The 27,361-nt window shown below is 33.4% G+C and overlaps 1 protein-coding gene across 17 annotated transcripts in view; it reads left to right on the top strand.

The window, feature by feature from the left end:
- The window catches only part of ZNF644 (zinc finger protein 644), a 129,654-nt gene that overhangs the window by 77,025 nt on the left and 25,268 nt on the right, over positions 1–27,361 (top strand). For 9 of the 17 annotated variants that reach the window (XM_075999794.1, XM_012790874.3, XM_012790878.3 and 6 more), the window contains 4 exons: positions 6,208–9,239; positions 9,412–10,017; positions 11,957–12,079; positions 26,849–26,951. In XM_075999794.1, the coding sequence (XP_075855909.1) occupies positions 6,239–9,239; positions 9,412–10,017; positions 11,957–12,079; positions 26,849–26,951 (3,833 nt within the window). In that variant the 5' untranslated portion in view covers positions 6,208–6,238. The remainder of the gene's footprint in view (positions 1–6,207; positions 9,240–9,411; positions 10,018–11,956; positions 12,080–26,848; positions 26,952–27,361) is intronic. The other 8 variants (XM_012790883.2, XM_075999797.1, XM_012790882.2 and 5 more) reach the window with 2 other exon arrangements.

Below are 27,361 nucleotides of genomic sequence, written 5' to 3'. Positions count from 1 at the left end.
AACTGTTCAACAAGTTCAGTGTAATTTGGTGGTAAATGGTAAAATCACATATAGCACATTAATGTGTCATGGCAGTGCCATTTGCTGCTGGCAATAAAATGTTACGTGCCTAATGTATTTTATTTTTGTTTTACTTTTCTGTTTGTAATGTATATATTTTCTAGATGTTCAAACCCAGTGACTTTTTTTTTTTTTTGGTATTGCCAGTAGAAATAACATCTCCAGCTGTGATATAAAGTTTTCATGATACAAATACCTCTGTAGCCAGAGTATGTTACTCATTTAGCACCATATTTTCATTGTTCAAGAATCAACATATTACATGTTAACTAAAGGATTATTTCACATCATTGTGAATTTAGAGACTATTTTAAGGTTCAGCAGTGTAATTCTTAAGCTTTTGGCTCATTATTTCAAATATTAAATGTTAATATAGTAACTAAATATTAAACATTTATAGTACATATCAGAAAGCACCTTAGAAATTACCTTATTCAATCTCAACCCCATATTTCCTTCTATAATGTTCCTGACAAATAGTGTAGCCTGCTGAACCATTCCACTTACTGTTGTGTAAGACAACCCTTTCCAATGTCGAATGGTTCCTGTTTCTAGTTTTTCTTAATCTTTAGATGAAATCCACATCTTTATGATTTGAACACATTGATTGTGTGTTGTGCTTTCTATATGCCAAAACTTCAAACACTTGAAAGTTGTTAATTATATGATCTAATTCAGGGGTCCTCAAACTATGGCCCACGGGCCACATGTGGCCCGCTGAGGACATTTATCCGGCCTCCCGGGTGTTTTTGCCACCGCTGCCTGTCCTGCTTAGTAGCCGACTTGTCCTGGGCCCACAGTGCGCATGTGTGGACTGTGCGCCGCACTCTCCAGTGGCCCTCCAACGGTCTGAGGGACAGTGAACTGGCCCCCTGTTTATAAAGTTTGAGAACTTCTGATAGGTTAAACATACCAGGCTGTTTCTTCATTTCGTTATATGGTATTGTTTTCAGAGTTAGCCTTATGCTACATACCTTTATAAACGTTCTGGTTTTTTTTTTAAGATTTCTTCTCAGTGTGACGTCCAGAATAGCATTCTGCCTGAATGATATGATTATATAATAGGGTACTGTGTATTCTCTTGAATTCTGTACTGGGTAAGATTTAGGTACATATGTTTGTACATTGTGTATAGTATATATAGGCTTAAATACTGCAGTAATTTTAGTTGTCATATTTCAGTTAATTAAGATTTGTTTTGTAATTGGAATGGCAGTCATGAATAGTTTTCTCTTCTTGACCCAGTCTCATACATTACTAACAGAAGTTGTCATGTGTGTGCAAGGATAATTTAAATGAACATAGGGTTTGCAAAAACCTGACAGATCCTAACTATAACTCAGATAGTGGCAACATCATAACTTATTTATAGCTGTGTAATACAGTTATTAATGAACTAATGTAGAATGAGGGCAAATCATACTATATTTTTGTGTGAAATTATACTACATGACAAAGGTTGGCATTATGTAATAAGTAGCCACAAAATGTTAACCTACTTGCAATAAATACAATTAATAATGTACATAAAAGAATGAAATTAAGCTAATTTTCTATCAAAAAAGAATTATTCATGAACAGAAAGTGGACAGCATAGATTTGATGACAGGAAGGTTGTATCTAATCTGAATTACTGAGTGACCTAGGAAGCTTGCTCAGAGGGATTACAGAATAATTATGTTAATATGCAATTATCACCTCATTTCTTCTGTAGTAACCTCAAGATGTAGTGTAGTGAGGGTGTTATAGCAAGTGCTGATAGTTTGCAAAAATACTGATGTTTGAGATTTCTGAGACAATAAGTCTAGCTTGAGGCATATAAGTGATGATCTGTCATCTTGAAGACAGATCTGACCTTTGTACTTTTTTTTAATGCTCGCAGTGTATAACTAGAGGCAGTTATAGCTGTGGAACTCATTATGATTTTCTAGAAACTGAAATATGTTTTATGTAGATTTAAAATTCCATTTGCAGCTTTTTAAAAAAGTGTGTGAATTTTTTCAAGAACATTTTAAAATTCAATTAAAAGAAAAATTCTATGGTTGTATTATTATATGGGGGAGGACTTAGTAATGGTGTCTAAACATTGTTTTAAAAGATCTTAATTGATATAGCAAATTCATTGAATTCATTAAATTAAAATTTAGGGAGCCCAAACAACATAACATCACTTTATTTATTTTAATTTATTAGCTTGCGTTTTTAAAACTTAATGAATAATGCCTATCTTCAAATATGTCCCTATGTCCCTGCTTTGTTGTAGTACCATAAACTTGTATTGATGACTTTGTTAATATATTTGACAATATAAAGGTAGTTGAAAAAGTATTTGAGACAGTGTAAAATTAGCTTCTAGATCAAATGCTTTCTTGTCTGGATGCCACATAACCCAACATGAATGTAGGGAAATAATTTTTGATGTTTTTTAAATTCTAGGTCCATCATTCAGTGCAACAGATACTGATGATCCATTGTTTTGCATTGCATCTCCATGCAACAGCTATGAGTCTTGATTGAATACTGTTACTAAGAAAAAGTGTATTTGGAACATTTTTTGATTAGAATATATTCTGAAAATTAAACCAGGAAAATTTTAATTGTTCCTAAAATAAATATCCATAAATGTTAACCTACTTGCAATAAATACAATTAATAATAGACATAAAAGAAGGAAATTAAGCTAATTTGCTATTAAAAAAGAATTACTCATGAACAGAAAGTGGACAGCATAGCTTTGATGATAGATGATAGGAAGATTATATCTAATCTGAATTACTGAATGACCTAGGAAGCTTGTTTACTGAGTCAGTTTCTTATAGCACATTTTTTTAACTGATACAGATTTTTAATATTCATGTGCTAAGAAAGTCTGTCTACTTCTCTGTAAAAGAATAACTTCTTTTATTTTTGAGTGGACATAATTACTTATTTGGGGGCAAGTAAAAGCTGTATTTTATGTATATGCAAAGGAAAACTTTGTTGGAGACCTCATTTTATATTTTAACAATATTTCATTTGTTTTTTTTGCTAGATGTGTTTTGTAGATAAAATATCTGTTATGCATATTTATTTTTTCTGTTTTTGAATAAAACAGTTTGATTTCTTCAGAATGTGAACTTACAAAAAGCTCTTATAAAGGGTAATGAGAATCCAGTCTCTAAGCCGACATGATAGTCTCATAGTTTGTCACCCTGCTGTTCAGGGGGTACCAATGAAGTTGCTTTAAATGGGAAGCGTCTGTTCCATCTCTGAACCTCTAACACCAGAACAGATGGGTAGAACATAGAACATGGAAGGTTTTACCTCTGAGGTGGTAACAGTGAAGCCACTCATTAACACTGAATTTACCACTTCGTTAGCAACGTTGCTTCCTGTTGAGAAAAGCTAATATAGGCTTTCAAATTGACTGAGCATATATTTGTCTACCTCTGTGATTATAATAAGTGGGAACAGAAAGTAACTGTCTCTCAAGCTAGTTTTTTGTAAAAAATTCTGTCATTCATTTCAGATTTATGAGATTGTTGCTATTGAGGTATTTTACTTTGTCTACCTTGTTTAATGAGAATTATTAGGAGTAGATAATAATATAGCTTTAAGGCTTGCTTTTCATTGACATTTGCACACTCTTTCCTAACACATGTTTATGTGCTGCCCATTTTTAACTTCTGTGTATGTGATGTAGAGACTCCTGCTGGGTGATGCATTAGCACCATTTTGGAGTGATATCATTGAATATGATCTTATTGGAAGTCTATTTTTATTACTGAGCAAGTTTGCCAATCTCAAAACAGAATTCTAAAATATATGAGGGGTGGAAAAATGATTGTTGGTATAAATAACAATGCCCAAAAAAGTTATTTTAAATACTTACTTGTAATGTTTGTTATACTAACACATTTTGTAGAAAGAATAAGATTAGATTTATAAGTGCCTGTTCTAAGTTATGTAAAAAGAAAAGTTATTAGAAATAATTCTTTTATTCTTAAACTAGATTTAATGTTTTATAAAGCATGAAATTTGATACCATATTGGATAGTAAAAATATTAAACTTTATTAAAAATGTTTTAATTTCTAAATATTGGATTATAGGGTCCTGTTGTCCTAAAATAGTAGTAAAATAATATTACTCTTTATAGAAATTAAAGATACTATAAAAGAAAAGTGCGGTGTTTTTATTCTTTATCTGAGTGTAGAAACTGGTCTGTCTTGTTTATTACTATTGTATTCCTAATACTAGAGCAGTGCCTGGCACATACTAGTTTCTCAGTAAATATTTGGAGAATGAATAAACTGCACTTATTGTGTATAAAAGGAAAAGAAATATGTAAGTTTATGCTAGTACTTCAAATAGTTCATACCTGGGATTGCCAAAGAGCAGGTTCTTTAAATTGTACATGAAGAGGCCGGGCGCGGTGGCTTATGCCTATAATCCTAGCACTCTGGGAGGCCGAGGCAGGCGGATTGCTTGAGGTCAAGAGTTCGAAACCAGCCTGAGCAAGAGCGAGGCCCCCGTCTCTACTATAAATAGAAAGAAATTAATTGGCCAACTAATATATGTAGAAAAAATTAGCCGGGCATGGTGGCGCATGCCTGTAGTCCCAGCTACTTGGGAGGCTGAGGCAGTAGGATTGCTTGAGCCCAAGAGATTGAGTTTGCTGTGAGCTAGGCTGATGCCATGACACTCACTCTAGCCTGGGCAACAAAGTGAGACTCTGTCTCAAAAAAAAAAAAAAAAAAACATTGTACATGAAGATTATTTGATATTTTGAGGGCCTTACTACTTGTAAATGCTAACTCAAGAAATCATAAGCTGATGAAACTTGTATTTGAATGGGATATTCAAATTTTATATTTTAATTTCCTATCAAATTATTTGAATTTTAATGGATTTTTTTTATAATAAGTAAATTTTTTCTTCTTATACGTTAGGAACTTTTACTTTGATTTTACAGTTGTGTTTTTATTCATTGAATACTTACTCAGTCCTTTATTCAACAAATATTGCCTGAGCCCCTATGCCAAGTGCTGTGCTATGTTCTAGAGATATGACAGTGACTAAGTTACAGTTCTTGTCCTCAAAGAACTTAACATTCTTCAACAAAACAGGCAATTTCAGAACAAGGTGGCCATTTCTAAAAGCAGGACAAGAATGGGTGCAAAGGAACTCCTCACAGTAGGGGTAGTTATACAACCATGATATAAATGTCTCCCAAACATTCACAAGTATCCTTTCCTTTTAAAATATTGTGTTGTTTGCACAAAATGATTAAATATATTATCAAAAATGTCTAGACAATTTTTATATGAAATGAATTAAAAACATATTTGTGCTGTTTCATTGTAAAAGTATTTTTGGCATTGTGCTAGACTATAAGATCATAAATGGAATAACTGCTTTTAGAGAATGACTAGAATTTGGGGGACTAGCATATGAAAATTTAACACGAAACTTCATTAATTTTAAATTTTCTAAAGTTAGAATTAAGGTTAATTTGAATAAGGAATGAATGAAAACCTATGAATAAAGCATTTTTACAATTTCTGGAATGTTAGGAGAACATTAAATATCTTGATAGTAAAGCAGTCTTAGATTTAAAAAAATACTATTTCATACATTAGCCATTGGTGTTTAATGAGTAAATATGCTCATTCAAATAAAGTTCTTTAATGAGTGATGTTTTGTTCCTCCAGACATGAACCTTTAAGTGACAAAACATTTCACTTCTCTGCTACATTTGATAATTTTAATTATTCTCTAGCATAGAGTGACTGCCTCTAATAAACCTACTTAAGTGAAATAATTTTCTTTATATTCACAGTCTATATGCGAAGTAGAAAGTTTTTTCAGTCTAGCATATTTGTATTGTTTATGTGTATGTGTGTGTACATGTTGCTTTTCTCCTAGACATTTTATATATATGATGAATTGGATTGTTGTTACCTTGCATGAAGAACAATATTAATCTTGAGATGCTTTTAAAGTGTTTTAATTTTTTTAAGTATTTCTTCATTCTTGGAAATTACTAGGATCTCAATAGAAACAGTAGAAAATTAAGCTAAGAAAATGTGTATTTTCAACTCTCCATACATTCTAATAGTGTTTTTTTCTTTCATGCAAATCTAAATTTTTTTTTTCCATTTTCTAGACTAAATGTGTTAAGTGGGCTTGCCAACAATATGGATGATTTGAAGATAAACACCGATATTACTGGTGCTAAAGAAGAACTCCTAGATGACAACAGTTTTATCTCAGAGAAAGAGAGTGGAGTTCATAAACCAAAAGATTGTCAAACATCATTTCAGAAAAACAATACATTGACTCTGCCTGAAGAACTGTCAAAGGACAAATCTGAAAAAGCCTTAAGTGGAGGCCAGTCTACTCTATTTATACATGCCGGTGCTCCTACTGTTCCTAGTGAAAACTTTATTTTGCCTAAAGGAGCTGCTGTTAATGGACCAGTTTCACACTCCTCCCTAACTAAGACTTCCAGTATGAATAAAGGCAGTGTTTCATTAACCACTGGACAGCCTGTGGATCAGCCAACAACAGAATCTTGTTCAGCTTTGAAGGTAGCATCTGATCTGCAGCTGTCTACACCACAGAAAGCAAGTCAACACCAAGTTTTATTTTTGTTGTCAGATGCAGCACATGCTAAGAATCCAACCCATTCCATTAAAAAACTACCTACCTCTGCTTCAGTTGGTTGTGACATTCAGAATTCAGTAGGGAGTAATGTAAAGTCAGATAGCACTTTAATAAATCAAGTAGAGGTGGGTGAGGATAGTGAAGATGTATTAGTAAAAGATGATTGTGTCAATACATTAACAGGAATTTCCTCAGGTACAGATAAATATAGGTCAGAAAATGATACAAACTGGGATCCTCAAAAAGAGTTCATTCATTTTCTTATGACTAATGAGGAAACAGTGGATAAAGCTCCAGTTCACTCTAAAGTAGGTCTAGAAAAAAAGAGAAAGCGAAAAATGGATGTAAGCAAGATAACTCGTTATACTGAGGATTGCTTTAGTGATTCTAATTGTGTACCCAATAAATCAAAGATGCAAGAAGTAGATTTTCTGGAACAGAACGAAGAGCTACAAGCAATAGACTCACAGAAATATGCATTATCAAAAGTCAAGCCTGAGTCAACTGATGAAGACTTGGAATCTGTGGATACTTTTCAACATCTGATTTATAACCCAGATAAATGTGGAGAAGATAGTTCACCTGTTCATACTAGCACTTTTCTTTCAAATTCCTTAAAAAAGAAATGTGAAGAGAGTGATTCTGAGTCACCTGCTACTTTCAGTAATGAAGAGCCATCATTCTACCCCTGTACAAAGTGCAATGTGAATTTTAGGGAGAAAAAGCATCTCCACAGGCATATGATGTATCATTTAGATGGGAACAGTCACTTTCGCCATCTTAATGTCCCAAGGCCATATGCTTGTAGAGAATGTGGACGGACATTTCGAGATCGAAATTCACTTCTAAAACATATGATTATTCACCAAGAAAGACGACAGAAATTGATGGAGGAAATTCGTGAATTGAAAGAACTTCAGGATGAAGGAAGAAGTGCACGATTACAGTGTCCTCAGTGTGTGTTTGGTACCAATTGCCCTAAAACATTTGTGCAACATGCTAAAACCCATGAAAAAGATAAAAGGTACTACTGCTGTGAAGAATGTAACTTTATGGCAGTGACAGAAAATGAATTAGAATGCCATCGAGGCATTGCCCATGGGGCAGTGGTAAAATGCCCTGTGGTTAGTTCTGATATAGCCCAGAGAAAAACACAAAAAAAGACCTTCATAAAAGACTCTATTGTGGGATCATCAAAAAAATCAGCTACCTACGTATGTAAGATGTGTCCTTTTACTACTTCAGCCAGAAGTATTTTAAAAAAGCACATGGAGTACTTGCATTCATCATCATGTGTTGATTCATTTGGTAGTCCTCTTGGACTTGATAAGAGAAAAAGTGACATTCTTGAAGAACCTATAGATATTGATAGCACTAAACCATTAAATAAACAGCAGTCAACCACATTTCCAAAGAACTCTGCTTTAAAACAAGATGTGAAGCGAACATTTGGATCAACTTCACAATCAGGTAATTTTTCAAAATTTCATAAGCGGCCACACAGAATACAAAAAGCTCGGAAAAGCATCACCCAGTCAGGTGTAAACATGTGCAATCAAAACAACTCTGCTCACAAAGCTGTTATTAAAAGCAGCATTGACCAAAAACCTAAGTATTTCCATCAAACAGCAAAAGAAAGATCTAATGCCAAGGCAAATAACAACTATTTATATAGACACAAATATGAAAACTACAGGATGATCAAAAAATCAGGTGAATCATATCCTCTTCATTTCAAAAAAGAAGAAGCTAGTTCATTAAATTCTTTACATCTCTTTTCATCATCAAGTAATTCTCACAACAGTTTTATTTCAGACCCTCATAAGCCTGACAACAAAAGTCCAGAAAGTTTCAAAGACCACAGGCGTGTAGCTGTAAAGAGAGTAGTTAGAGAATCTAAGAAGGAAAGTTCTGTTGGAGGAGAAGACTTGGATAGCTATCCAGATTTTTTGCATAAAATGACAGTTGTTGTTTTGCAAAAACTTAATTCTGAAAAAAAAGATAGTTATGAAACAGAAGATGAAAGTTCATGGGATAATGTTGAGCTAGGAGACTACACTACACAGGCCATAGAAGATGAATCCTATAATGATATTAATCAAGAACATGTAAACTTATTCCCTCTGTTTAAAAGCAAGGTGGAAGGTCAAGATTCTGGAGAAAATGCTACACTTAGTTATGATCAAAATGATGGCTTTTATTTTGAGTATTATGAAGATGCTGGCACTAACAACTTTTTGCATGACATACATGATCCTCAGCATTTAGAAAATGCAGAAACTTCATTGTCAAAGCATAGTTCTGTTTTTCATTGGACTGATTTGTCTCTTGAGAAGAAATCGTGTCCTTACTGCCCGGCAACATTTGAAACAGGTGTTGGGTTATCAAATCACGTCCGGGGACATCTTCACAGAGCAGGATTAAGTTATGAAGCTCGTCATGTTGTATCACCAGAACAAATAGCCACAAGTGACAAAATGCAACATTTCAAAAGAACTGGCACAGGGACCCCTGTTAAGCGAGTTAGAAAAGGTAAGTTCTCATGTGGATAATTTGAGCTAATAGGTCTTTGTTCAAATTCAGAGGATTTCAAAGTTTGGTCTTTTTTAGAATTACATAATTTCATATTTCAGAATTAATTCATTTTAGGGTAGTCAATTTATTTTAAAAATTCTGATATTTACTCTTAAAAAATTTTTTTTAGCTATAGAGAAGTCTGAAACCACTTCTGAACACACTTGTCAGCTCTGTGGTGGTTGGTTTGATACTAAAATTGGATTATCAAATCATGTTAGAGGCCACCTGAAAAGACTTGGAAAGACCAAATGGGATGCTCACAAATCTCCTATCTGTGTTCTAAATGAGATGATGCAAAATGAAGAAAAATATGAAAAAATCTTAAAGGCATTGAACAGTCGTCGTATTATTCCCAGACCATTTGTAGCTCAGAAACTTGCATCAAATGATGACTTTCTATCTCAAAATGTTATACCTCTTGAAGCATACCGTAATGGCCTAAAGACTGAATCTCTGTCAGTGTCTGCATCAGAGGAAGAAGGGCTGAATTTCTTAAATGAATATGATGAGACAAAACCAGAACTGCCTAGTGGAAAAAAGAATCAGTCTCTTACACTGATAGAACTTCTTAAAAATAAAAGGATGGGAGAAGAAAGGAATTCTGCTATTTCTCCTCAAAAGATCCATAATCAGACAGCAAGAAAGAGATTTGTTCAGAAATGCGTTCTTCCATTAAATGAAGACAGTCCATTGATGTATCATCCACAAAAAATGGACTTCACTATGCACTCAGGTAAGAGGACATTTATGACTGTCTTATATATAATTTAAAAAGTTCATTTATGCCTCCTTTAATGGAATATTTGTGGAAAATACTTTCTCAGAATCTTCTTAGTTAAGTTGCTTTTTTTTACAGACCAGATTGGTTATTCTACTGTCATTTCTCTATAATTCATCAGTTGATGCTCATCATTACTGAGTTCTCTGTGTCTCATTTCTTGGTCTGAATATAAGGTGAGAACAAAAGCAAAAGATAACCTCATGAAAACAAACAAAAAGCTGATCTGTAAAAATAAAATTTGCTATGACTGGAGGATGGTCATGGATGGGAAGTTGACGTTCAAAAGCTGAAAAGGCATACATACCTCTTTCATATTTTTGCCAGTGTTCCAAAGTGATAATGTTTTCATGATTTAGCTATCGGTTTTTCTGCTGCTTAGGAAAAACAAAACAGACTGTTTATACTGAATGGATTGGTGTCTGTTGTATGTTGTGATTAACCGAAAGAAACCTATTCCTCTCCAATTTCTCAGTGTATTGCGGGATAGTTTGGATTTGGAGAACAGTTGTGAGCATGAAACATATTTGTTTGGCGTTTTAGATTTTAAGATAGTGCTTGTTCTAATGGAACAGATTGCTTAGTTTAGTGCTTGTGCACCAGTAGCCTTTTCTTTTCAAAGGAATATTTTGTATGTATTGGTAAATGATAGCCAAATTTTATTGGTATTGCTGTCTTGCTAAGTTTGGTTTATACTTTTAGATTTGAAGAATAAATGTCTTTATTGATTTCTTTTGGTGGTTAAGAATGTTGAAGTTTTACTTAGGTGGTCTCATAAGTAGAGCCCTAAGTCGTATGTGTCTGAGGTAATAATAGTTGGCTGATGGATTAATAATGAATAAAATTATTGTAAGGTAATGTTGCTTTCTTACTTTTGGTAGACATTGGGATATCCCAAATACTTGTAATGCAGTTTTGATATAAGGAAAGATTACCTTGTATTGTAGGTGGTCTGAAAAACAATTTATCTTATATGGGCTTCTGGTTAATAGGGCTTTTTCTTTCATACAAAGAGTTTTCCAAAGTCAGTAGTGTTCATTATTTTTTCAGAAGAATAAAATGCAGGGAAGATGTGTTAGCCATGTTGACCAAGGTGTGGTGTACTTCAGAGATGGAAAGCGTATTTGTGGCTATCACACTAATGTTTAAGAAACTAGTTGTAACGTGTCGGGGGAGTGAGGGTTGAACTCCAAGAAGTTAAGAGTTTCTTATTGTTTCAACATGTTTTCTTTCCTGTGATGACTAAGATGTTAGCTTGTTGATCATTTATTTAGCACAAAGATTTTAGCAAAAAACTTCAAATCATTAACTTTCATTATTGATTGCGCATTCAGAGTAATGAACATAAAATGCCCTGAATAAAATGTTGTGTCTAACAGCTGTTCAGTGGTGTGTTTTACCACCTTTTCTCCCAGCCTTCATCAGAAAGCTAATTTAGTATTGAGACTTTTACGGTTTTGTGGGTAAAACACTTTAATTACCACTTTGTTAACTAGACTTTTTAATTCTTTTTATTGGTAATGTTGTAAGCTTTGAAACTTCTCAACAAAACTGTGCTGTTCAAATCACAGGATTATATTTTAGTAGGTTTAAGAAATGATCTGCGTAACACAGAAATCTGCAAGAAAGCCAAGAAAGCGATAATAGATGTTAAATCCAGAGGAGCTCAAAGGTTTAAGTCACTCCCCTTCCACCTTTCCAAAGAGCATGGGTTGGCCTAAATACTAACTACAAACTAATAACAGTTAACTTAATTCCCCCTCTTTATTTTAGGTTATGCTAATTCAATGAACGTTTTTTTAAACCATCTTTATTGTGGTACTTTTCTACACCCTTTAAGAAAATTTCACTTTTTGAAGTGAGAACTGGATTATAGTTTTCTTTTGAATGATAGGTATGCCTGTGAAGCTTAGAACATGTGTGCATTGCAATACGACGTTTACAAGTGCTGTTAGCCTGTCCAACCACTTACGCGCTTATGCACGAAAGAAGAGTGCTGGACTTTTGACTGGTACAGGTATGTTTGAACAGATAACACAGCAAGTCTATTTGATACGATACACTTTTTTCTCACCATACTGGTGCTAATTCAGATGATATCATAGCTTTCTTTGGTAAGCTGCAGTTGAGTCTGAATACACATTAAATTTCAGCAACTTGTAAACTGTTAGATATAATTTTAAGCAAGTTTTCATTTGACTCTTATTGATTAGATTTAGGGGAAAAAATAACCCAATAGAGGTGTGGAACTTTTTAGTCTACATCAATCCCATTAATTTTTAAATTATACTATTTTTAATTTTTAAATTTATTTTTGTTAGTAGATTCCAGTAAGACACCTCTCTTTGGTAACAAAAAAAATAAAAAAAAAAAAAGATGACAGTTCTAGCCCAGCGCAATTGCACATGTTTATAGTCCCAGCTACTTGGGAGGCTGAGGCAGGAGGATCACTTGAGCTCAGGAGTTTGAGGCTGCAGTGCACTACTATGATTACACCTGTGAATAGCCACTGCTCTCCAGCCTGGGCAACATGGTATTAAAAAAGATTGTAGTTACAGTTTAGGGAACTGCTTTATTAGAAAAGGAAAGTATAGTCAAACTTCAAAAATGCAGACTTGATTAGAAAATTAAGCAAACTGAGGAGTTTTCATTAGTCTATAGATCAAATCTTTGAAGGGGCAAGCCTTAATAATGGCTTGTATTGACATCTGAATAGATTTTTCCTTTAATGACCCTAATCCATATTTAGGATTAATAAATTTAGCTATGCACATAAGTTTTAACGTGCACATTTCTGTGTTATTTTTGGTTGGTTAGCCCAACCTTGCAGATACCTCTTCATACTGCTCATCTGTGAAAATTTTATTAGCTTACTCATAGTAGTATGCTTCTTATACCCTGCAAAATGCTTTGCTCTTTTCGTTTATAGTCTTAAGCTACCCTGCTTCAGCAAATCCCATTTTTCTCACATCTTAAACTATACTCTCTTTCCTAAATAGGTCTATATAAATCCCTTTGCCTACAATTCTCTTTTCAATCCTTTTATTTCCCTTGCTCTTTTAGGTTACTGCCTTCTGCTTTCTTCTAGTTGTTGTTTTCCTGGCTTTTTTGTTCTTCTTCATGGCCTATGACTGACATCCAATATGTTCTTGCTGCCAGAGAAACTACTTGTATTTGTACTGGTGTCTTTCTTTCTTCTGCTTCTTTACTTTATTCCTTGACTTGATATACAAATGACTAGGAATGACCGTTAACCATTTATATTAAAAGGAGGGGAATAGAGGGAGTCTTACTTTACTGGATTAGGCCTCCTACTGTGAGGTTATAATTTTTGTATACCCTGCTTTCATCAGGCATGAAAAGTGATGGAGGGCAATGAAAATAAGAGACTGTGGAAGTGGGAAGTCATCATTACTTATTACCATACTCACTAACCTTTATTGAACGCCTACTGTGTTGGGCATTGTGCTATGCAATTTACATGCATAACATTTAATCTTTGTAACAGCCATGTGAACTGTAGGTACTATAATTCTGTCCATTTTACAGGAACCTAGGGCTTAGAGAACTTAATTTGCCTAAACTTACACAGTTAATAAATAGCAACATTAAAATTTAAATCAAGACTGTCTTACCTTAGATCTTTGGCGTTTGGTTTTTTATTTTTTTAAGATCTTTGTTTTTAATCACTACTCTCTACCACTGTTCTAAACCATATACAGGAGGCCTTTTTCTTGGATTTCTTGTTTTAGAATGAAAGCAATTGAAAATTTTAAAATAAAGTTGGGTTTAAGATGGGAAGTATTCTGGTGAAGACTGAGTAAATAAGAGTCTAATTAGAAAGAGCAAGACCCCTAGAAATGGTTAAGTCTACCTTAGACCAGGAACAACTTCAGAAAATGTTCCATTCTGACTGTTGAAGCAGATTATGCAAATATCCAATGAGACATGATCTATCTAGCCCAGATTTTGTTAGTCCATTTAAAATAATTCTTTTACCTCACCTGAAAGCCCTACAAAACAGGATTAATTGGTAGTAAGCCTCCATTAACCAAGGGTGTATTCTAATGAACATTATCTTTAAAAACCTCATTTTCAGCTGGGCATCGTGGCTCACGCCTGTAATCCTGGCACTCTGGGAGGCTGAGGTGGGAGGATCACTTGAACTCAGGAGTTTGAGACCAACCTGAGCAAGAGCAAGACCCCATCTCTACTAAAAATAGAAAGAAATTAGTCGGACAACTAAAAAGATATAGAAAAAATTAGCCAGGCGTAGTGGTGCATGCCTGTAGTCCCAGCTACTCGGGAGGCTGAGGCAGAAGGATTGCCTGAGCCCAGCAGTTTGAGGTTGCTGTGAGCTAGGCTGATGCCATGGCACCTCTAGCCTGGGCAACAGAGTGAGACTGTCTCAAAAAAACAAAACAAAACCTCATTTTCATAGAGGAAAGTAATGTGGAATAAATGGTGATATATGCAGGCCATTAAGAAAAAAAGAGAATAATGTTTTTAAAATATCATTAATTTAGTACTAAGCAAAATGTCAAAAGTACTAGGAAATATAAAGTATGTGCTTGGCAGTCCTTAGCAAAGAGAAAAGAAATGAAAAGCTGAAGAAAGTCTAGGGTGGTATTTTCTACACCCAGTACACACTATTGAGAAACTTAAAAAACTTATGCTTCCTTTCCTTGGAAATTCTGAAACATTTTCACCTTATTTTTAAAATCTTGACCAGCAGAGCTATATAGGAGATGTTTTTGCTGCTTACTCATGCCAACTAAGTTTTTATTCAGCTTTTTTACTGTTTTCTGTCTTCCAAGTGGAGAATTCTATATTATTTTTATAAACTCCACATACCTGTTCTCTTCCCCCATATCAGTATCATTGGTATAAAGCAGTCCTATTAACCTAGAAGGCTCTTCTGTCCTACAACGGATTCATCAATTCATGTGAATAACTAAGCATCACTTTCTGAGAATATATAGATGCTCTTTTTGATGAATAAAATACAAATTCATTTTTAAAAAACCTTACCTTAATATGAATATTTCACATACTGGGACAACATAAAGGGGAAATAGGTAGGAATAAAGTCTCCGTAAGGATGTCTGATATGTGTGTTTCTAGTTCAAGCAGTCTTCATTCATGTGAATTTCAAGTTGTGTAATCCACTCTTAGAAGAAGCAGCTTAGATGCCTCAGACTAAATGCTAAAAGGCCTGTTTGGTAACTGGTGATAGAATCAACTTTCAAGTCTTCTTAGAAACCACCAGCTCATAACCTCTTCTGTGGAAACTGGTAGCCTTTGGCAGAAAGGGAGCAAAAATATTCAGACTTATACTTGTCCAGCTAGCCTGAATAAACTGAAAAAGCTACCCCTCTGCTTCCCAAAATACCTATTTACTATTGACTCAAATACTTCTAACATGACATTTCTCAATCTTTTTTTTTTTTTTTTTTTGGTCACTGACCTCTTTGAGAATTTTATGGAAGCTGTGGGCGCCATCCCAGAAACATGCACTTCCTCATTGTTAGATAAAACTTGTTCTATACATAGTCTTTGCATGTCTCCTGAAGGCTGTCATTCATGGACCTTTTCTGGTGGAAACTTAAGAAAGGAGAGATGTCAAAATAAAAATGAAGTGTTTAATAGAACACAGAACTAGGAATCAGGAGCCCTAAGAAATTCTTTTCTTTTTTTTTAAGAGCAGAAGATGCCTAAGATACAAGAACTGAGTAACATCAAAACTATTAAATAATCTGTGAATACTTCTTCCCTAATAGTAGTAAAAGAAACTTATGGAGAAAGTAGGAAAGCTTTGGAATTAAAGACACAGAAGAGGTAGCCATAATTGAGACAGTTGAATTGTCGAAAAAATTAATTTCATAGATTAAAATTTTGCTCAGAATTGTCCCAGTTTATCTTCCATTGGGTAGGTTCAAATAAATTGTATAATAATTTTCATGTGTCTTCAGTTGTAGATAATTTATGAAGCTATTTTACTTTTTTTCCATGGATCTTTGCCTAAAGAGACACTAATATCAAAGGATTTACTTTATATCCCATATTGTAAATATAAGGTAGACTTGTTATTCAAGAATTTATTCCAATTAGTATAGACTGTACTGATAGTAGGCTAAAGTTTTGTTCTCTTTAGATTAATGTTTTACACGTTCATACAAATTTTTTTCTAGTTAATTTCCTATACTGTCTATTAAGAACATTATAGAATTTTCATTAAAAATCAGAAATTTTATGATATAGTTTAGATTAAATGACTTTTAGACTTTATTTTAGCTATTGGCTCTTTTGTGCTTAATTTTTAAGCTAAATATCTTTTTTATGCTGGCAATATTAAGAGCACAGTATTATTATTAATAGAGTGACTGTATATACTGGTTTATCTTTATTGTCTCACCTGAATACTAGGGCCTCTTTTACTGTCACAAGTGTTCTGGATTGGATGATAAATTATATAGTCACCCTGGTTGTTAAAATTTCTAGAACATTTAAAATTAAGGTAAAGTATATTCTACCAACTTAATCTGCAGTTGAGAATAAAAAACTACCTTGAGGTCAGAAAAAGAGTGAATTTCAACAGGTGTTGAAAGAGAAATAATTAAAGCTAGAGTAGAGAGAATGTTGTAAAAGGAAGTACTATCTGTAAGATGAATGCATATTTGCATAATGCTTCAATTTGCATAATGCTTTGTGGTACATAGCATTCTGTCATCTCTTGAAAAGAAGAAAGAACGATGGTGACATTCAGCTTTTTTATTGAGATTACCATTTTACATCTTGACCCTGTATACAAACATTACTACACACGTACAATTCCTTGTTCACTCATTCACTCGCCTGAATTGAGTGTGATATACTTTAATATTTGCTTTTTTATTTTATTTTTTATTAAAAATTAATGCTGATATGATACAGTAAATTGATTTACTACCCACTACAAAGTCACTACCCATATATTAAAAATACTGCCCTACATGCCTCTTTCTCTTAGGGCCTGGTGCTGACTAGAACCAACAGTAGTAATAATATCTTAGAAATTGTAACACTTCTTGGCAGCAGGTGAATTTTCTTTACTAATTTTATTCAACTTTTTATAGCTCACATTTTTTTAAATCAAATGCTGACCTTCAAGACATGAAGAAAATTGGAATTTTCTGATTACTTATTTTAAATGAATGCAAGAAAAATATTTTTACAAATGCAAATGTATTTGGGAGGGGCTTCATGTCATTATCTTCAGAACACTTCCTTGATAACATTTTGGAAGTAATGTACAATTGTTGCTATTCTACAACAACAAATGAGTCATCCATCATAATTAAAGAATGACTTTTCCAATGAGAGAAAAAATAGTTTAAAAACTTGATACTAGTCAATACCGCTAGTGTACTTGTCTTTTTTTAGTAAAATTGATGTTTTATTTTTTATACCATCCACTTTTAAGTGTAAGAGTAGATTACATAAATAGGTTCTTTTGCCTGTTTTCAGCTTTAGTGATATAATTGGCTATTGAGGCCTGTAACAGCAACAGCAAGTGCTAATGAACACATAACACAGTGCCAGGTGTTGAGTGAGTTTGTAAGCCACTAGAAGAAGTCATTCTTATCTTGTGGAAAGTGCTATGGGAGCACTTTCTGCTGTGATACAAAGAAAAAACCAATAATATTGTGAAAGCATCCCAATGTACATTAAATAACTTATTCTTTTGTAAGTGTCTCTGCAGGGTCTTTTTAAAAATATTATTATATTGCATGTTCAAGAAATTGCATGTTTTTGTAGTGATTCAGCTTGAAAGAGTACAAGTAGAAAATTTTGATCTTCTTATTAAGATTAAACTCTAAAAGAGCAAACCAGCTTAAAGCAAATACCTTGATAAATTCTCCAGACTGCAGTATGGGGGATAATGTGAGAAGTATGAGACATGTCCCCATCATCAGAGAATTTATGAAAGGATTTATTGGCAACACATATGAAACAATTGAAATTAGAGAACTGCGCAAGATAGTGTATAACTAAATGGCATATTGCCTGTAAGTGCAGTAGGAGTTCAGGTTGTTTATTTTAATCTAGGCCTTCTTTTGAGGGGGAACTGGGAATTAAGTGGGGCTCCTCTTTCCCTGCTGCCTTTACTACTTGTCTCATTGTTAGCTATCTCCTGTAAAAGAGAGAAAAAGAACAAAATAAATAGATCATGCTGGTTTGTTTCTTGTCATTATTTTTTTAATGAGAGAAAAAGGAAACTACTAGTCACAGAAAAGTTTGAATTCTTGTACTAGGACTGTGCTCAACTCTGAGCCAGTAAAGACCCTGCACTCCAGCTGCATAAACATAATCGTAACCCAGAGGGACAAGTACAAGTATACTATTACAGAAAGCTTTGTAAGGTTTCAGCCAGACCTTGAACTTGAAGAATGAGTAGTTTTAGAAAGAGATAAAGTAGGAATTTCAAGCAGAGTGAAGAACATGGTGTGGATACAAAGGGATGAAATTTGGAGTTTCAAGAAGTATCAGGAAATTTGGTTATAGATGTTGGGGAAGATAGTGATGCCAGAAAGGTGGGGTTAGTGCTTTTAATGCTTGGTGGAAAAAAATTTAGGAAGTCATTGAAGGGTTTTTTTAAAAAATAAAGAAATGGTGTGGTCAAACTTGTATTTTAAAAAAGCTCTTCATGACACAATGAAAGATGTGTTCCTGTATTTTCTTAGCTATAACTTATCTCTGTAGTTACTATTTGTCATTAAGAACATGTATCTGTATATATTTATCTGCACAGTAACACATTATTTACAAAGGATTAGCAAGGTAATAAATTGTCTAAGTAAATTTTAAATGTCAAAACTTGATTTTTCCTAACCTTTTTGATGGTAATCTCTTTAAAATGTTATTATTTCAGCCTACATAATCACTATAGATATGGTATTGTTTTATTATGCCAACAAGAATTAGGCAATTTGCCCACTATACTAAAAAGATGATTGGCTGATTTATTTACTAATTAAACAAGCATTTTTTCACCTTCTACTGTGATTTATGCAATGTGCTAGGTACGCAGGGATAAATTGGGTGTACATATATGCATATGTATATATGCATATACATACATAACTGCACATATATATAACTGTAATACAAGACAGATTGGTAAGTGCCATTGGAGAGGTATGTATGAAATACTGTGGAAGTTCAGAGGAAGAAGAAGCTAGACTAGCACCCCAAGTGGCTTTTAAAATTAGCATTTGAATGGATACTGAAGGATAGCTAACTGAAATGGAAAAGGGAGTAAGAAGTGGGGAAGGAACATACCTAAAGTAGGGAGTACTTTTGGGACAATGTGGGAAGTATATTGAAAATACTAGGAAGTAGAAGTTGAATTGAATTGGTAAAGTGAGTCAGGTAGAAGACATAGAATGCTAGTCTAAAATGTTGGAATTAATTTTTTAGTGAGAACTTTTGAATGTTTTAAAAGAATTCCATAATGCTTTTGAAACTGCCTTTAAAATAAAAGTTAAAGGAGTTGGTAGAGAGGTGAAATTGTAGGTGAGGTCATTTTAAGAGTCCTGTACCTGATCAATGACAAGAATGTAAAGGAGGGATAATAAATGTACAGATAATACTATGGAAGTGAAGTAAGGAGGATTTGGCAGATTAAAGATAGAAGTAGAGGAAAGAGACAGAGATGGCTCAAGGTTTTAAATCTTATTACTGGGAGGATGGTTACAACAGTACAGTTAATGAATCTGCTACCATGCTGTCTGGTAGAGGGGCAGGCTTCATTACTTCTCTGTCATTTATCTAGCAACACCTCATCACCCAGCTGTCCTCTATAAGAAAGCAAATAACCACACTTACTAAATCAGTAAGTTTCTTTTTAGGAGAATAAAGCCTAAGAGTTTTATACCATTAGGGCATAAAATATTTAAATTTTCCCCTGTTTTTGCTGGTCATTGTTTACAAAATTTAGTTCTCTTTGGTTGATCATCTTTTTTGACTAACATTTTGTTTTTCATAAAAGTCTTATCTAGCTCCCTAGCACTCCTGTGGATTTTGTTACTTATTTTCTGGCTTTTGCTTTTTATGTGTTTGGACTTTTTAAACATGTCTAATATCTTTGTATCTTTAGTTAGAGTGTTTGTGTTTGCTGTGATTTCTATTCTGTCAACCTTAATAAATAATGAGATTCAGAAAATATGAGTAAGTATATAGTTTATTCCAGCCCAAAGCTCGGGAGTGGCCACTTTAGAGCACAGATTCAGGTTGCCTTGAGTATACACTCCTATTAGCAGCAGTTACAAGTGGGTTCTTAAGAAAAAAAGAAGGGGCAGTTTCTAAGTTGTTTACCAGGAATTTATGTCTAAATAACAAGCTATTATTTGGCTGAACATTGTTCTTTTTATCACAAATTCCAGGAATGTACCTGAAGATAATGAGCTGGGTAGTTAGTCAGAAACAAAATGCCTTTAAACAGTTGCTCGTTAGGGCAAAAGGATGACTTGTTGGAGATTAGTAACAATTCACTTATCCAAGGAAGTAGAAAAGTGGAATTTACTGTCTCTTTAATGTGTATAGGGTTTGAGGACCAAGGTTAATTTTTGCTATCCAGTGTTTAAAATATATATTTAATTGTAGCCTTAGCTGGAAATAAGCTAAAACAGAAAACACCTGGTCAGCACCATGTTTGTTATGGTTTGAATTTTGGCTAGAATGTATAAACTCTTGAAAATTATAAGAAGCCAAATCAGTTGCATTGGGACCATGGATTTGTGACGTTTAGAATTACTATTATATTATTGTGTGCCCTATCCAAGATGAATATGATTATATTGAAGATAATTTAAAGGAAATGTTAAAGTAAGGTGATTTCCTTACTTGGCTAATTTTATGATCAAGAACTATTTAATTATTCTTACTACATCTAAAATGATATTTTAGAAATACTGAGACTTTAGAAGTCAAGATGGGAATGTGATTATATTCAGGTAATTCTAAACAAAAGTGACCTAAAGCAGAGTTGTCATTATGTACCTTAATGTTGATTCTAATTTTATATGTGTCTTAGTCTTAGAAAAGTAGTTGATATAGATAATAAGTGCCTGTTTTGCTTAATAAAACAGTATGCAATTCCAGCCTACCTTAAAAAGAAAATTCTAAGTGTTTTTTTCCTTACTCTTACCATAAAGAAATGGTACATTTGCTATCCTGTTAACTCTTAACTGACCAGTAAGCCACTTGTAGCTGAGGTATTGTTAGCTGTTTTAGCTTTCAGCAAGCTGGTAAAACTAGTCTGCCTCTAATTTGTCAGTTTATAAAAATGTGTGATGAAGTATCATTTATGTCTAGCTTTTCCCTTTACATCTTGAGAATACTTGCTCAAAATATTCTTTTACTAATCATCCCCTGGACTTTAAATAGCACCTGTTTTTACAAATTGTATTTTTCTTCTCTCAAATAGACTCAAGTTTAAATAAAGGACTACTTTCATTTCCTTTAACTCTTTCTCTGAACTAAGCTTATAAGGCCGTTACTACCCTTAATATAACATACTAAGCTACCTGTCTCTTCTAGACTAAACTTGCTAAACCACAAACCTAATCCTTAAAGCAAAGGAAGTCAACTTTCTAGATATTGCACTTCATCCTTTTCAAGGTAAAATGTTAAAATATGCAGGGTCTACTTAACTTTGCCATTGATTGCTATGTGATTCTGAATTAATTGTTTTGTAGTCATTGGGAATGGAAACTAAAAATTAATGGAAGTTACTTAGGGTACTGAAAAAATACCCAGTTGTAGAGTGAAAATACCAAGGGAAAATAACAGTGAAAATAAGTACTTCTGAGGTTACTAATTGTATATCTTTATGCTTAATTCCTGGTTAGAAAAGGAACATTGCTTTTTATAACAACTACTTACATTGCTCATTCGGGATTAATGATTGGTTTGATTATGGTGGTGTAGTTAGGAGCAAAGAATTAATGTTGGTAGGAGTTAGGGGAGTCTTTTCCAATTTTAATATTCTGTAGAGATATAACAGTTTTTGTCTTGATAGCTTTTTTTTTTTTTAATGGGCCAAGAGATTAAGGAGTGGAGTTGAATGCAGCTTTTCTTATTTAGGGTAGTAGGTACTCAGGACTGTGTAATCTGCAGGGTCCAGTGCATAATGAATATGTAGTACCCTTTGTTCAAAAATTATTAAAAATTTGAAGACTTTGGTAGCATTAAACTGAGTCTGGGGCCCTCCTTGTGCTATTGCACAGATCACACACTCATGAAGCTCATTTTGTAGGCACTTTGTACAAAAAGAGAAGTATAAGCTAAGGAAATAATGAGTTTGGCCTCTCAACAAATGGGTCTCTGTACCCTCTCCCCAACCCTATTTCATATAAGCTAACCTGTTTTTTCTTTAAAAAAAAAAAAAAAGAAAAGAAAAGAAGCAGCCACCCTGATTCTTTTTCAGTTGGGGCTGAGGGAAAGAAAATGCTATTTGCACTGTCTTTTATATGTTTGGGGCTTATGAACCTTTGAAGGATTAGTGACAGCAATTAGAATTGAGTTTATATATCTGTCTTATACTTTTATATCCCTGGAGACATGTGCATCTTCTCCCCACGTCACCACTGCCACTAGTGCCTCCATCACCAACTTTAATGGTAGTGGAATGATGGTTTACCTGTTTGTATCATTTTTATCCCTATTGTCTTCCTGAATAAGCTCATAGCTGCTCTTATTGCCTAACCAACTTTTATAGGCCAACTAGATGGAGAAGAAATTTTCTTCCTTCTAGTAGGGCTATACCATGCCCCTTATTTTGGGTATATATAACCTGGCTGTTATGTTAGGTTTCACTTTGCCCCAAAGATGCTAATAACCAATTAGAAAAGAAACAGATGAGGGAGAGCTTTTAAATAATTGAGGGTGATTGTAAATAACATTTTGGCGGCGAATGTTAATTTAGTTATGTTGTGCTTTATCATAGAAGCTTTAAGGTGTTTTATGAAATAAACCCACATTCTCTGAAGTCATTTGTATAGTGAAGGAAAAAGAAAATGAAATTCATTGAAGCAATTATTGTGTGTAATGGACAGAAAGGTGGAAAAAGCAAAAGATTTCATTTAATAATGTCAAAGCCAAAAGTCCATTGTTTTTCCTCTATATATAAAATTAAATAGTGGCTCCGAAAACAGACTTGAATTTATATATCTCATTATTACTATCTATTATCTATTGATTTGCTTTTCATTGATGTGGTTTAGTGCTTTGAACATGTCGTCGTCGTCATCATCATCATTGTTATTGTGTTGTATTCATAGCATAGCAGTATGGTGTTCTTTTTGAGGACTCATAAGTCTATAGTATTTCTCTTATATTGTATTTCTCTTATATTTGTTTTACTGAACGGTATATTCTAAAATTTTTTGCATATAGCCTTACAGCTAGCTCAAATTGTTCTTTTTACAAGTAAAATATCCTTAGTAGCAATTCAGATCCTTTATAAATCAGGTAACTGCAAAGATTTTTGACAGTCCTCTGGTTGAAATTATCACTTAACCAATGTCTGCCTCCCTGAATAGGAATCTTAAGAAGGTTTGAGTGACCAGATTTGTTTTTTCTAAAGAAGCAGTTCTACTCATGGAGAAGAAAATTCTAAAAATAATCTAGTATTGTAATATATTTCAAGTATTGAAACAATGTTACATTTTAAATACTTTGGAAAGGGAAAAAGGTGTGTGAATTTTTTGGTTTTTGGTTTTGGGGGGGTCTTTTGGTCACTGACAAGTACAAATAAAATCCTATTACAAAAAAGCCTTGCGTAACAAAGTTATCTATTTGGCAGATTATCTCTATAAACAACTTTGTTAAATTTTTGGCTTTTTATTAGAAATATTGATGAGCTGATTATACTAAAACTGTGAATGTATTAGTGATGTTCTATATTTAATCTTCTGGTGATTCCTGGTACAGTCCCTCTAAATATAATGAAACCTGTTATATGAGAATATTGGTATAATAGACATGTTTGTACCTCATCTTTTTCATTTAGTGGAACATTTTGTGTAAATCATCTTTTTATGTAGAAGATGCCATTTAGTGTCCCTTTTATGTACATATTAATATGTTAAATACTCATTTTTTAACAGATTTTTCAAAATGAATGGGCAATATTACATGAGTGAAGTTGGATGTTGGTATTGGAAAAAACATTTCTATAAAATATATTCATGTTTCACCTGCTAAAAAAGATACCATTTCAGGGCATATGGAGCCCTATGTACTGGACATTATCAGTCATATGCTGGCAAGAGTTGTGCTGCTTTCCAAATACACCTTAAGACAGAAACAATGGCATTCTCATTTAAAGTTTAAATCTGATCATTTATAAAGCAGCCTAAATTTCATAGTTTCTAGAGTCCATGAAGCATCAAATGTCAGAAAATATTCTTTTCCCCCCTCTATTAAAGAAAAAGTCGAAAATATTTCCATATCTGAGTAAACAATGTCTAGTTCCATTTTTAAGGTATCACAGCATCTAAATATAACCTAAATGTCTTGCAATTGATTCTTTTGCATACTTCCCCACCATCTTCTGCCCTTCTCTCTCAATTTACTTTATACCACTAACATTAACATTCTGTGAACAAATTTTTTAAGGATTGTTGTAATGTATTCTATTTGTATCCTACAGTAATTTATTTGCATTTTTAAAGGAGTTTGAGTACAGTGTGGCAATTTTGACAACCAGCAAGCTTATCAAAGTAAGATTCTACCTATAATCTCATGATATACCAAATGCTTGCTCTGTTCTATATATGTAATAGAGACACGAATTATGTGTGATTTACCTTAGAGAAGGAAAGAGTAGCTAACATCTAGTAGCACTTAGTCTTTGAGTTTCCTGAACTCTACTTCCAGTGTGTGAATCACTTAAAATCCACTTAAATTCAGATTGCTCACCAAAGTAACTAGGAAAAAGAAGGTACTGGTTATGAAGTAAGTACATGATACTTCACTCTTTGTACTAGTCATGAAGAACCTAGTTTATACACATAAGCTGGGGGCTGGTCATTGCTTTTTATCCAGGATAATAAAGAGTATGTGACTGCAACAACATATTTGAACAAATGATGCAGAGGTATTGTACAGGAATGTTATCAATATTAAATGATGGTAGAACACAGTTTCATTCATATGCCATCTGAATGTCAATGGTTAAATTACTGGGTTTTGCATTATTTTTTACTCCAGAAGTATTTGTTTCACTATGTGTCAGGCTCTTGGCTGAGATAACTAATGAGAACTTTGTAAGATATTTCTGTCCCAGATTTTGACTGTTTAGCTTGGATTTACACATTCTTTAAAACTTGACTTCCAGTAGATCTTTACTTATTAGACTCTTCTAAGGATAAACAGAAAAAGTCTGTGGGTCCTAGATTTTACTTTTGAATAGGCAGGTGACAGATGGTTGAAACCAGTGGCTTGAATGAGATTTAGGCTTCTCATGATTTTGAATTTTCTGTGTGACATTTCTGTTAGCATTGCCACTTGACTACTATAAGGAATTATATTTACTGGTTTTTTAATAGTAGCATCTATTCTTTTGGAATCTGGACTTTGAACAACTCATTTCACAGACTCATTGACTAGCCAGTTCCTATTCTTTCTTACTTAGAAGTTTTCCAGGGGATTTCACATGACAAGATGATAGAAGAGAAGCTATTTGGGTAACTCTTCTGTTACATTTGTGTCCCTACCCCTTTGGATCCCTAGAAATAAACTCTTACCTTCTCTTCCTGCTAATTGACCAGCAGCACCCTGGATTGCTATCATCCCTTTGTCCAGAGGAATGGTGTAGCTGATTTCAAAGACCTATAAAATGTTATGTCCTATCTACTTCTCCCTATAAAAGATATCTTTTTTCCCCTGTATTAAATCAGATTGTTTTAGAGTAAATGATAGAAGGAAAAGTCAAGTGATGGAAAATTTCAAGAACAGTTAGCACTGAAAGTTTGGTCTACTTCAATATAAAAATCTTTTTTTTCCTTTTTAATCACATTTTTAAAATAAGCTATTGGAGAAAATGTAAAATGAAAAAATGTAAAAAAATAGTTAACATTAAACATCAGATCCAGTTATAACCTATGTGAGATAGTATAGATTTATATTTTTTTCTAGTAAAATAAAAATTATGATTGCATGATTGTCCATGCAATACAAGTTGAGTTCAAAACTAAAAGTTGAGCTTGTTTTGCCTTTCAAATGTAGGGCCAGCATGCAACTATATAAGAGCTATTTATTATTACAAAATTCAAAGTGAATCACTATCAAAAGTGATTTTTTCATTGTGCTTTTCATTACTTTGTTAATAATGTTCCAAGTTTTCAAAGCATGCGAGACCTACTTAATGGAGTTAGTAATCAAATGCAAACTAGCAAGATTTAACCTGATGTTAAAATTATCTGTGATCATAAGAGTAAAGATTATCATTATTGTAATACTTGACCAGTTTAGTAGTTTCAAATTATTTAGTTCCATTTTCTCAGTTCTAGTTTGGTATCATAAAGGATTATTTGAAAAAAGTAGTACAGGCAGAGTATATGCAGATAACATTACTGCTATTAGAGAATCAGCTGCAAGTTAGTGCATGCTTCAGGGAAAAGGGAAATGAATGCAAACTTTTTCTAATTTGATTTAGATGGTCTGACCTCTCTAGAAATATGTATATGTATATATTTTGAAATATATAAGAAATGTTAAGTCTTTCTCTTCCCTTTTTTAGCCTTAGATTGTAAGCAAAAGAAATCAAGGTCAAGATCTGGAAGCAAGAAGAAAATGCTGACATTACCTCATGGTGCTGACGAGGTTTACATTCTCCGATGCAGGTATATGCCTATATTGTCACATCTCATCAGTTTCTTCAGATTCTGCTGTAAGATATATTAGCTATTTTATTTGCAATTTTTAATTTGTATCAGAGGGTGCTTTCTCAGCAATGAAATTACAAATAAACTTTTAGAGACAGGTTTAAAATCTTATTTAGCTCATAATATACTATACTTCAACAACTAGTGAATCAAGTTAGCTAAGAACCTCTATGATACTGTGATTTATAAAAGTGGCTATTTAATTGTGTTTTATTTACTTGGTTTGTTTGATTTAATTTGGCTTGGTATGATTTTTTTACTGTCTTGAGTGCCTGCTTATTGGGAACACATTTTCTCTTCCCTCATACTCACACCTCATTCCATACTCACACACACAGCACTCATGAATATACATAGACATGACAGGG

This window comes from Microcebus murinus, chromosome 2 (assembly GCF_040939455.1).
Source record: "Microcebus murinus isolate Inina chromosome 2, M.murinus_Inina_mat1.0, whole genome shotgun sequence".
Lineage (NCBI taxonomy): Eukaryota > Metazoa > Chordata > Mammalia > Primates > Cheirogaleidae > Microcebus > Microcebus murinus.
This window is presented reverse-complemented; position numbering and strand designations above follow the sequence as displayed.